General features: G+C 33.6%; 2 protein-coding genes across 2 annotated transcripts; both read right to left on the bottom strand.

Annotated features, from left to right (window-relative positions):
• Positions 1–1,483, bottom strand: LOC116032950 (zingipain-2-like). Its single transcript, XM_031275698.1, has 2 exons — positions 1,004–1,483; positions 1–664 (listed from the first exon to the last, which is right to left on the bottom strand). Exons 1-2 carry the CDS (start codon positions 1,452–1,454, stop codon positions 75–77), a joined length of 1,041 nt encoding a protein of 346 aa, XP_031131558.1. The 5' UTR covers positions 1,455–1,483; the 3' UTR covers positions 1–74.
• A 1,934-nt stretch (positions 1,484–3,417) lies between these two features.
• On the bottom strand, positions 3,418–5,427 carry LOC116031884 (zingipain-2-like). Its single transcript, XM_031274225.1, has 2 exons — positions 4,932–5,427; positions 3,418–4,325 (listed from the first exon to the last, which is right to left on the bottom strand). Exons 1-2 carry the CDS (start codon positions 5,395–5,397, stop codon positions 3,736–3,738), a joined length of 1,056 nt encoding a protein of 351 aa, XP_031130085.1. The 5' UTR covers positions 5,398–5,427; the 3' UTR covers positions 3,418–3,735.
• Positions 5,428–13,076: the final 7,649 nt, after the last annotated feature.

Below are 13,076 nucleotides of genomic sequence, written 5' to 3'. Positions count from 1 at the left end.
TACTCCAATTAAAAGTTCAATTTATAAATACCAGCTTGACCAACTTGTTTGGAATTCTCTTAAGCTGTCTAAATTTACATAGTGGGATAATAAGCAGCCTTAGCAAGGCCACATAGTCCTCTTTCATCAGCATAATCTCTTTGAATCTTCATATATCCATTTTCACCCCAAGTTGTCCCCCATGAATTCTTTATCACCCAATACTTCTTTTCATCGCCGGCGGCTGTCCCATATCCGACCACCGTCACCACATGGTTGAGGGATGACTTGCACTCCCCACTAAACACTCCTTTCTCATAGAACTGGAAATCGACCTCGCCGCCGTCGATTTCTACCGCCACCGGCTGATGAGCCACCGCTTGCATTAAAGCCGTCTCGTTCTTGGAAGGGACTTGCTCGTACCCGGAGATTTTCGCCACCTTTTGCGACGTTTCCTTAGCCTTGCAAACACCATCTTTTCCCTTATATGGGTAGTTTTCCTCTGTCGTGAGACCGTTGTTGTTGACGATGAATTGGAAAGCGCGGTTCGGGTAGCCTCCTTTGCAGCCGTAGTTTTTGCGGTCGCAGTCAACGAGTTCTTGGCTTGAAAGAGAAACAAGTTTGCTGGTTTTCAGTCGGTTGATGCCTTCCACCGCCGCCACTGCAGCAAATGCCCAACAACTTCCTGCAGTGTCAAATTGGTCAAATTATTAACCTAGTAACAACGAAACTGATTCTATTGACTTTCTTGATTTGAGTTGATCAGCTATAAGTATATAAATGATTATAAGTGGTAAATCAGCCATGATGGCCTATAACTGATCAGTTATAAGCAATATGAGCTAATCAGCTATAGACCATTATGATTGATTTACCACTTATGATCATTTATGGGTTAGGGTCACAAAACAGGATTTAATAATTACAAATTTTCTACATCATTAAAAAAAAGTAATCCATATATAACGTTCCCAAAAACAAATAAAAATAAGCACATGAATCTATCTACCAAGTGCTTGCTTACCACAATCGCCTTGGTCCTTGATGGGTGTGACGGCTCCTTTCTTTCTCCAATCCACGGCGGAGGGTAAGTTGGTGGCATTAGCGTACCTAAAAGGTTTTGATTTTGCGGCGGACACGAGTCCAGCTTCCTCGTCCCGCTTCACAAACCCGCCAATATGTAACCGGCGGAATTCCTCGTTAGTTAGGTCGGCAAATTTATTAACACAAAGTTTGTACCCTTTATCAGGACCGGCATTAAAGGTTTCAATATGTTCAACGTTGTTTTTGAATACATTGAAGCGCATGTCTTCCTCAGATGCGTCTGTGTAAACTTTTCCATAATAAGCCATCCACTGCTGATGCCTCAATCGCATGGAATTTTGGTAACCTAGAGAGGAAGCTACTAGACAGCTCCAAACTCCCATGGTTATTGTGAGGAAGAGCAGAGATGAACAAAGTGTTTTAGTGGCCATACTCGAGTGGTGATTGAATACGAGGACTAAGGAATTGTTGTTTGATGTGATGAAATGCAAAAGAGTGCCAAGAGGTATTTATAGGCACCAAAGGCAGTCTTTGTCTTGTGTTTAATTATATTATTTTTATTGCACCCGGGTAATAGAGACATGCATTTGTTGTTTCATTTGCTTTTGGTCTTTCATGGACCGATGAGATATTGGAAATTATATATAGTGAAAATGAAACAGTTCATTTTTGTTGGAAAAATAGTATAAATGATACGGAGTATTTGCCACAGACATAAAAAATTATAAAGAGTAATTAGTAATATCAACATAATTATAATTCTTTATATTTGCATATCAATCAGTGTTACATTTCAATAGAAGAATACTGTATTCAACTATCTCAACGTTACCGTCACTCAACATCCATCTTCCATCTCTATCCATAAAGTAATCTAGGTACCATCAAACCTTCCGGTCGCCATCTCCATTGTATCCACGTGAGTTCATCCTCCAATCTAATTTTATACACACGCACTCAAATGGCGCATACATATATGGTTGAATGTAGAAGAGCACTAGAATGTGGTTCATACGCCACAGGCCACAGCTACTACTAATAATTCTATATTTGACTGATTGGTATTTATTATTATTATTATTATTTTTCAACAAAATATCATCATATAATTCACAAATCACACCCATAATACTAGTATGTGGATAACTTTTGTTTTGAACTCAACCAACAAGTTCAAGTTTTGTTAGAGGTAACCGGAGCAAAGTTAGTTGAACGGTTGACTTGATAAATCACAAAGTTTTAAGTTTGACTCTATGTGTGAGTTACATATTGGCCTTATCGGATTGAACCAGTCAATTGTGCACTACATAAGCTAGTTTATCTTCTTGTTATTCTTGCGGATTAGGCTCACAATGTGAGATTCATCTAAAGTGCACATTCGGATAGCAGTTGTGGGTATTTTCATGAATAGAAATGAATAGAATTTGTTAGGGTAAAAAAGTAACTCTTTGGGATAATGAGTCAGTCCAACCGCAAGATGTAATCAATAGCGGTCTTTGTCATTGTGCTCGTGTGACCTTGGTCCCCTTCCGCACTTACAAATTTGTGTCATGACTCATGATGGGTCTCGAATTTGGACTGCTCCACTCTCTTTGTCACATATATTAATGATTGTTTTTTTAATCAAACCGATAATGTTTTGCAACATTTTTCCTCTACTAACAAAAACACGTGTCCCAAGAAATCAATACTCATCAAAAAGTCTCATTGTTGTGATTCGTATCATTAATTATTCATTAGTTTACATGTCCATATAATTTATTCGCAAGACATAAATTAAATTATAAAATTATAGGCAATTGAAACATAAATTTGGATAAGTAAAAGATAAATTTAACATACAAAAGATGTATATATTATAAGAAAAAAATTAGAAGTGGAATTCGCTATATTCACGAAAGTATTAGTAATGAGTACATAGTAATTTTTGTAGTTGGTAAAAATTGTGGCCTAGAAGAATTGAATAATTTCTTAGTGCACACACTATGCAGTCTCTTTGTATTCATCACTAACCATTGAAGGTTTTGGTTGAAACAATAGTGATCGACATTTAATTTTCTACTTTTGAAGGGGAAATCATGAAAATAAAAGTGATAGATATAATAATTCATAATTGAATGAAAAAGTTTAGATTATATATATTCTAATCAGGTGAGAACCAACTTTAACTTGTGAACTACGAATTGAACTTGTGAAGGATTACACCGCAATTACTACGTGATTGCACTGCTACGGCTCCCGGACATGCTCGGAGGACCTTGGTGAAATCGTATCCGTGTGCGGTGCAATCCTTCACAAGTTCGCAGTTCGCAGCAAGTTAAGGTTGGTTCTTTAGCTGATTATGGATTGAAGTTGGTGTTGTGTTGTATTTGTAAATCAAGGAACCTTAAAAAATAGAAACATGAACACCATATTGACATTAATATTTATACAAGGACATAGAAAAGCTAGAGATAAACACATCCACATATCACCACATATATATTACATGCATAAGATCCAAAGTGTAGCAAATTAAAGCTAATAATTGGCATTGCATGCATGCATGCCAATTACTAATACACACATATGCCGGCCTTATTTGTAAATACTACATTCTAACCAGCAATTCCTAATACTTAGGCAGATTACATATATATTTCCCAGACAACATCATATTTTGTGCTTATAATTGTTGAGCTACAACATATAAACACAAGATATGGTCTAAATCTATATAGTGGGATAAGAAGGAGCCTTAGCAAGGCCACACAGTCCTCTCTTATCAGCATAATCCCTTTGAATCTTCATGTATCCATTGTCACCCCAAGTTGTCCCCCATGAATTCTTTATCACCCAATACTTCTTGCCGTCGCCGGTCGTCCCATACCCAACCGCCGTCACCGCATGGTTGAGCTCTACCTTGCATTTCCCGGCAAAAACTCCTTTCTTATAGAACTGGAAATCGAAGTCGCTGTCGATTAATACCGCCACGGGTTGATGAGCCACCGCTTGCATTAAAGCCGTCTCGTTGTTGGAAGGGACTTTCTCGAAGCCGGAGATGGCGGCCGCCTTTAGCAGCGTTTTGTTGGCCTTGCAAACGCCGTCTTTGGCCTTATAGGGGTAGTTTTTTTCGGTTGTGAGGCCGTTGGTTTTGGCGATGAATTGGAAAGCGAGGTTGGGCCAGCCTCCGTTACAGCCGGTGTTTTTGCGGTTGCGGTTGCAGTCAACGAGTTGTTGCTCGGAGAGTGATACGAGGTTGCCGGTTTTGATTTGGTGGATGCCTTCCACTGCTGCCACTGTTGCAAATGCCCAGCAACTCCCTGCAGTGTGCAGTGTTATTACTCCATATTTATTAACTTGCAGAATTAAAATATTTATTTGGTAGTGTATTATCAAAATAGCACCCTATTTTTCCCAGTGCTTCAGAATTGTTGATGAAGGAATTGTGAGTATAAATATAATATGTGCACTACAACTATCGGCTTAGGCTTTTAGTTGAAATGGAACACATGCTTTAATTTGATATCAGAGCCATGCACGTGTTGTATAATAAACTATTCATGTTTTTTGTTTCGTCAAATTATATTTTGGATCTCATGAATCTGCTTTAAATCCATAAAGATATAAATCGAATCAGTCTTGTTTCAAAACTAAACACCAACTATACATATTTACTCACAACAAAGAGTTTAATCCAAATCCAAACTATCAATATTAAAAAAAATCCATGGGGCAATTTAACCTATTCTATTTGAATAGAACCAGGATCATGCATGGTAAAATTAAAGTTATGCTCCCTTATAATACCCATGCTGTCCCTTTACGTAAAGACAACCTAATGCTGCAAAAGTAATCCTTAATGTACTCGAAACAATTAAATATATATAAGCAAATTAACGTAGCTACTAATCGCTTGCTTAGCTTACCACAATCGCCTTGGTCCTTGATGGGTGTGACGGCCCCTTTCTCCCTCCAGTCCACGGCGGAGGGTAAGTCGGTGGCTTCACCGTACCTGAAATGTTTTGATTCTGAGGCGGACACAAGTCCAGATTCCTCGTCCTGCCTCACAAACTCGCCAGTAGTTAACTGGCGAAATTCCTCGTTAGTTAAGTCTGCAAATTTATTAACACCAAGTTCATACCCTTTATCGGGGCCGGCATTAAAAGTTTCAATACGTTCAACGTTGTTTTTGAATACATTAAAACGCATGTCTTCCTCAGATGCGTCTGCGTAAACTTTTCCATGATGAGCCATCCATTGCTGGTGCCTCAATCGCATGGAATTTTCGTGGTCAAAGGTTACCCGGGAGGAAGCTACTAGACAGCAGCTCCAAACTCCCAGGATTATTGTGATGAGGAAGAGCATAGATGAGCAAAGGATTTTGGAGGACATATTTGAAATCCAAGGATTAAGGAAATGCAGATTGTTACGTTGTTGTTGGATGTGATGAAATGTCGAAGCTTGAAAGGGGTATTTATAGGCGGAGGCCAAAGGCATCTAGCCACTCGGGATCAGCCGGCAGTCTTTGTCTTGTGTTTAATTATTTTTTATTCGATCCTTGTACGTCTTAATGGCATGTTTGGTTGGATGTAGTTTAGGGGAAATTGTAATTCATTGAATTGCAATTCAGTAAATTCTCAAACTACAGTGTTTGGTTGGAGGGAATTGCAATTCTGCAGACAAACTACAGTGTTTGGTTGGAGGGAATTGCAATTCTGCAGAAAAACTACAGTGTTTGGTTGGAGGGAATTGCAATTCTGCAGAATTGCAATTCCCTCCAAATGATGAATTACAATTCATGGGGTACCCCCCATGAATTGTAATTCGGTGGAGAGGAGGGGCAATTTGTTGGTGTAAAGACAAAATTCGGTGGAGAGGAGGGGCAATTTGTTGGTGTAAAGACAATTTTGGGTGGAGAGGAGGGGCAATTTGTTGGTGTAAAGACAATTTTGCCCCTCCTCCCATACCCTTTGTCTTTTTTAAAGACAATTTTGCCCCTCCTCCCATACCCTTTGTCTTTTTTATAATAATAATAATAATAATAATAATAATAATTATTATTATTATTATTATTATTATTATTATTTTGAAAGAGAATTATTATTATTATTATTAATTTTTTTTTTGAATGAATTATTATTATTATACTTATTATTATTATTATTATTATTTGAAAGAATTATTGTTATTATTATTACTACTACTACTACTACTATTATTACTATTACTACAACATAAGGGCATTTTAGTCATTTTGTCACTTCTTACTTTTCAATTCCATGTACTCATATTTCTGCATACCAAACACTGTAATTTCAATTCCTACTTTATTCATTGAATTGCAATTCCACCGAATTACAATTCTTTTCCACCCTAATTCCCTCCTCCCAACCAAACGCCCTGTAAGTGATATAGACATGCATTATTTCTTGTTTAATTTTCTTGTATAGTTTATGGTCTTCGATGGACTGATCGATTAAATATTGGAATATATATATATATAATTATATATATATATATATATATATATATATATATATATATATATATATAAAGAATAATCCTTTGTGCCAAATCCATCACATAATGTATGGTGCAACACATACTTTGGTTTATGGAAAGCAAAGCTCCCGTTTGTTACCTAAATTGTGAATAGTATCTTAGCTTATAATATTAGACGACAAATGATAACAAGGAGATAAGCTAATAGACAACTCATATGAAAAGTTATATTTGAAACCTTATAGTTATTAAACAAATTATCTGATCAATTTGATTGGATTTTGCCCCCGATGCAACACACATTATATACACACACATATACATGCACATATCTTGTGATGCATAAGAGTTAATATCATTTTTTGTCATAGATTTATAGGTGATATTCCACTTTTAGTCATTTTTATTATAACATTCTCATTTCGTCATAGTATTATTATGGCATGATTATTTTATAGCTATATTTGTTATGTTTAATTTTTTTAAAAATCAAAATTGAAGACTAAAATGTTCTTATATTTGAAGAAATTTAAACTATTTATTTGATGAATGATAAAAAATGGTCATGCTGATGTCTACTATTTCTAAACCATTTTTCACTCCTTATTTTAGCTATTTTTGGTACAAAGTGTCTATACTTGAGTGGGAATTGTGACCCGTTTGTGTGTTTTTAGTTCATAGGTGCAATTTGTCAACAACGAGTAGCAAAGGAAGCATCTTGGAGCGTATTGGATCGATTTTGGAAGCAAAGGACCCCACTCAAGGAAGATAGGAGTAGCGAAGCGCGAAACGGAGCGAAGAGCAAAGTAGGAACCACCTCCACAGCCACCCACACGGCCCGTGGAAGTGGCCGTGGAGCTCTATACTGTTATGTATTTAAGCGTTTAATTTTTTCTACATGTTTTGAGTGAGTTCGAACCCTAGCTAGTTTAGTCTTGTTTTCCTTCATTTCTATAGACCTAAATAGCTTAGAATAGCTTAGATTAACTCTACTACTGTACTTTCACACATTGGAGGCTTTGTATTGCGGATTTGAGTGGTTCCAACCATCATCTTCATCTATATTTATTAGAGAAGTCTTTACTCTTCCCTCTCTTCTTATTTACATTTATTGCTATGTTTATGATTTTCTTGTTTATATTTGCAATGTTTATGCTTCCAATGATTTAGTAGTTAGCTATTGGGTTTAGATTAGGGTGTTATTGCCCTTATTGATGCTAAAAATATATTTATTGTATAAACAGACCTACCTAGGGTTCTTGAGTTTGAATTGAGTCTTTATATTCTCTTGTAATGATTGATACGTAGCGATTGTTATTTGCTTTTGGGGAGGCTTCCATCTCAATGGAAATTGGATGGAAGACTCAAGCCTTGTCAATTTCAAACCCATTTTCCTGTCCTTCTATGAAAATAGGGGTATATTGGGGCTTAAATATGCTTGTGTGCTTCAAGAACTTAGATTGATACATCACGAAAGTGGGGCAATCCTTGTTTATTGCTATAATTATAACTTAGACTAGGATTTATATGTGCATTGCCTTAAGACCCCAAGTAATTTGTTCTCCCCCAATTTTAAGTTGTTAAAGCATCAATAGAGCAATACTCCTAATTTGAACCCATCTTTTCCCATTGAAGTTTCTAGTTTTAAATTTGTATTCCCTTAGCATCCAAAAATCCAAAAACATCTTAGTTTATAAATACCCACATTTTCACCACCACCCCGTACTACCATCAACTTTTTGGCACCGTTGCGGGGGATTGGTTATTTGGTTGTATTGAGTGTTTAATTTGTTTTTATTTCTAGCATTAAAGTTAGTGAATCCTTAGAAGAACAAGTTTTTGTTTTTATTTTTATTTTACTTCCTTTTTTGTTTAATTTATTTTGCTCTAACTCATAACCAAGTGTTTCCTAGTGTAATAAAATGCTTGTGACTTAACTTATAAGAGAAAACATAATACTTTGAGGACAAATGTAATACTTTTACATTTCTATGTAAAAGTAATTAATACTATTTTCATCAAAAGTATTATAGAAGAGATTCTTAGAATGGCAGAGGCAAATAGAGCTTTTGCGCATTTTCATTAATCCATGAACAGGATCTATCCATCTCGATCGGAAAAGAATCAAGAGAAAAAGAAAGATTTCTCTTATAAGTTATAAGTAAGGTTGCACTTAATGTAAACATTTTATTCTTAATTTAGTATTACATTTGCTAGTATAAGTAGTATTACATTTCATCTTGACTCGACTCATCTCACGAACAAGGATCCGTGAGACGGTTTCACACAAGTTTTTGCCTTAATAAAAAAGTAAATATGCTTTAGAGATTACAATATTACAATTCGAGACAACTCGCATGGAGCGGGTTAAGGTTACTTTAAACTCTAACCCGGGCTTTGTAAGTCAGCTTGAAAAAACTCGCAAAAATTAAGCTTGCGGTGAAGCAGGCCTAATGGAGTAGTGGACCGGCCCAGTTTAACAGTACTATTCATAACATCAAGAGTTCTTTCATGGCGATTTCCAAATTCTACTATATCAATTATATACTTCATGATGTGACAAGTATGAATAAGACATTTTCATCTTGTGGATTAAAAAATATTGTCTACATCTAAAATTTATAAGAGAGAGTAAATTTAAGAATACAAGTAGCATTTTCCTAACACCAAACACCCGGTAAATTATACTGTGGACCATGGTCCACAATGCAATGTGGACCATGCTCATATATTGTTGATATTGCAGTTGTGTTGAACTGATATTGCAGTTGTGTTGAAAGGGGATTGCAGTTGCGTGGAACAGAGGTCGTTTTATCCGTTCAACACAACTGCAATTCTAGACCGATAAAACGACCTCTGTTCTACACAACTGCAGTATCAATCATGGTACATGATCCACAATGCATTATGGACTATGGTCCACGGTATAACAACTGCCAAACACCCTCTGAAGATGAATTCTATCATTTTCTAAATGAAATGTTGAGATTGAGTTAACTAATGGACAGTACGTAGCCGGATACGACATTTTTGAACGTAGAAAACTGACAAAGCACTACAATATGGTTCATATGCCCCACTGCTACGTATTCTATATTTGACTGATATGATTTGTATGTTTTTTGCGACAAGAACAAGTTTGACTGATGATGCTTGGATGAGATTGTGCTTTTTTTGTCTGATGATGTTTGGCTTGCGATTATGATTAGTTTTATAATTATACAAATATAGTACTTCATATTACTTAACCGTTTATTAATTTATTATTGATATTTATAATTAACTAACTCATAAATCATAACTAAGGCCAACCCTACAAATTTTCCACAAGTAAGGTGAAATAGAAAAAATGTAAAAATTTTTCACATTTTTTGTCGTATTGCAATGTTTGAAACATTGTACAAAAAATTGTATTGCTTCCCCGCCCCCACTGAGGGTCAAACCCAAGATCACCGAAGACCTCACAGTTGAGAAAATCACTTTATGCCGCTTGACGATAATGTCTTTGGCTATTATTATTATTATTATTATTATTATTATTATTATTATTATTATTATATGTGTATTTGTATGTGTGTGTTGGTTATTTTTTTTGTTATGCAATTAAATTAATTGAGTTTTAGTTTTACAATTCGAATTGTTACATTAACACGAATTACTTTAGATAAACTTTTTACATAATATATTTGCATTGAATTATATACGCTGTATGAATATTTTTTTGAATTTTAAAAAATAAATTTACGTTTTTTGGATTTTTTTTGTTATTTTTAATACTTAATTTATATATTCATTTAAAAAAATATTTGTGAAGAGAAAATAATATTTATTGAAAAAAGATAATAATTTTTTAATTTGATATGAAATTAGAACCTACTTTTGAAAGTGAATTAGGGTTAGTTGCAGTATATAGTGAAAATAGTAAGAAAATTGTATATAAATTAATTTAATGATGTCGAAGTAGGACTTAATTTTAAAAGTGAATGCGTATTGCATGAATAAAGATAACCTAATAATCATCCTTTCAAAAAAAAAAAACCTAATAAACATAAATATTAAATATTTTGTGAAAATATTTATTGCGGTATAATTAAACACTAATGATATATACATACCTAATCTAGGACTCATAATAATGATATTGGTTATGGATGAACTCTTGTTCTTGGTGGCATAATAATTAGTACGACAAAGAATATTATTCAATCAAACCATAATAACCTTTCCAACTAATGGATGATGCGATGCATATATAAGAGCTTTGATGGCATCCATCTACTTAATCCTTATAGCTTGTAGCAAGTCAATGGTAGGCTCATCGAGCTGATACTTTGATATCAATTATCAGATTAAGTATTTTTCATTATGCTAAAAGTTATAATTAATAGCAAATACAGAAATTTATTTATTTATACTTATGTAGTAAGTAGCGCTACATTTCTATGGTAAGATGCCATGTTCGACTCACCGAGCCCTTACCTAACACCCCTCTCTTATTAATTAGTACCTATGCCAAAAGTTATAATTAGTTGCAAATGCATATTTTTATTTATTTATTTATTTTAATATCTGCTTAATTATTAGTAACACATTTTGATAGTAAGATACTAAAAACAACCCTCTAAACTATCACCTAACAATATAATCAATCTTTAAACAACAAACTCATTTCACTAGATAGCAATTAAAAGACTAAAATACATGTCAATACTGAAATATATATGACTTAGGTATCTTTAAATAATAACAATAATATAAATATTGTGCCAGTAAATTACTGAAATACAACATATTAATGTCTGTGATTGCTTATAACTCTTATATAAGTTGGGTTCTTAATTTGGTGAGAAGGTCGATGAAGGACCAAGTCTAGCATCAAGTGACCAAGGGAATTGTTGGGGGAGGCCTAAAGGATCAAGTCTAACATCCTGCCTCTTAAAAATGTGGTGGTGGCCAATATAAAGAAATAAAGTTGCATCTATCAGCTATAGTTTTTTATGTAATTGGTAAGCGGGAGATTCTAAAGAGTGGTATCATAACTAAGTCACGAATTTGAGTACATGAAAATTGATTAAATGTCAAGTCAAACACCAGGTAGCTAAAGAATTCTCCATACCTCTCGGAAATGTGGACAGGCTTGGTCTAAAAGTTTCAAAGTGAAAAATGCTTGGTAACAACAGTACAGTGTCGTCCGAGAATTCAATTTTATTTGGAGGTAGAATTGAAATCAAAATAGGTTAAAAAATTTCTTCGAAAATATTATGTATGATCTATTGGTGTTTACGCAAAAACCAGATTTGACAAGGATAATGTATATTTTAAAGTACAAATTCTAAAAAATAAATGATATTTTCTTTTACCCTTGTTATTCTTCTAGAAAAAGAACAAGAATAAATTAAAGTTAGCAAAATGTATGGACGACCAAAGGAAAAGAGAACCATATCATCATAAATAATACAATAAAAGCACAGTAGGAAGATTGGTCAAATTAAAGATCGACATGTAATTATCTTGAATCTGATAAGGTACTGTGGACTGATTAGTAGTTGGGAACAGAAACTAAATACTAAAGTTTTTTTTTTTTTTTAGGAATTACTACAATTTTTATAATGAGTCAAATTTAAAATTTCATAATTATCAAATTAACTATTTAACTCTTAAATAAGGAAACTTAATGCTTATAATTTATAATAGAGTATGCTATTTTTCTCTTAATTTTTAAAAAATTCTTGTTATTCATTAGTTACTACGGAGTATTCTCAAATAAAAAATTTATTTAATTATTATAATAGATTCATAGTATTTGTTAGGATAAGCTGTAATTCTGTGGGATAATGAATTAGTCCAACCAAGTCGCAATCAATAGCGGTCTTTGTCATTGTGCTCGTGTGCATGAACTTTGATCCTCTTCCGCACTTACAAATTTATATCATAATGGGTTTCGAATTTGGACTGCTCCACTGTCTCATATATTAACTTTTTTAATTTTAATTTCTTTTTTTTTTTCATCAAATCGGTAATTGATTACAACATTTTCCTCTATATAATGACATTCAAATTATATATGTGTAGTTAACATATTATGTGTTTATAATTAACAGATTACGGGTTATAAATAAATTAGAAGCACATAATATGTTAACTATAGCCACATAATATGTTAATTGTTATGTGCTTGCAATTAACATATTATTATATGTCTACAATGTATTGACATACACATAATTTTTATTATAAATAAATGAAACAAAAATTTGTAAAGTAAAAGATAAAGAATTGAAAAAAAAAAAAAAACAAAAAAAAACAAACTGTCTAGTGTCAACACCTTTGGTACTATTAGTGGTTATTGTCATCATATATCATTAATTCATTATAATTCACTACGGTATTAGTTAGTAGTAGCAATTTTTGTCACGTCGTTGGTCAAAATTGTGGCTCTGAAGAATTGATTGATTTCTTAGTGCATTTGTCCCATTCTACTGCCCACAAAAAAAAAAAAAAAAAAAAAAAAAAAAAAAAAAAAAAAAAAAAAAAAAAAAAAAAAAAAAAAAAAAAAAAAAAAAAAAAAA

Source organism: Ipomoea triloba, chromosome 10 (genome assembly GCF_003576645.1).
Source record: "Ipomoea triloba cultivar NCNSP0323 chromosome 10, ASM357664v1".
NCBI classification, from domain to species: domain Eukaryota; kingdom Viridiplantae; phylum Streptophyta; class Magnoliopsida; order Solanales; family Convolvulaceae; genus Ipomoea; species Ipomoea triloba.
The sequence above is the reverse complement of the archived record's forward strand: the minus strand, read 5'-3'. Positions and strand labels throughout refer to the sequence as shown.

Excerpts from the sequence above, each read along its gene's own strand:
- LOC116032950 (XM_031275698.1), bottom strand. The coding sequence starts at position 1,454 with ATGGCCACTAAAACACTTTGTTCATCTCTGCTCTTCCTCACAATAACC. Across the intron at positions 665-1,003 it reads CAAGGACCAAGGCGATTGTG|GAAGTTGTTGGGCATTTGCT; the intron begins GTAAGCAAGCAC and ends TTGACACTGCAG.
- LOC116031884 (XM_031274225.1), bottom strand. The coding sequence starts at position 5,397 with ATGTCCTCCAAAATCCTTTGCTCATCTATGCTCTTCCTCATCACAATA. Across the intron at positions 4,326-4,931 it reads CAAGGACCAAGGCGATTGTG|GGAGTTGCTGGGCATTTGCA; the intron begins GTAAGCTAAGCA and ends TGCACACTGCAG.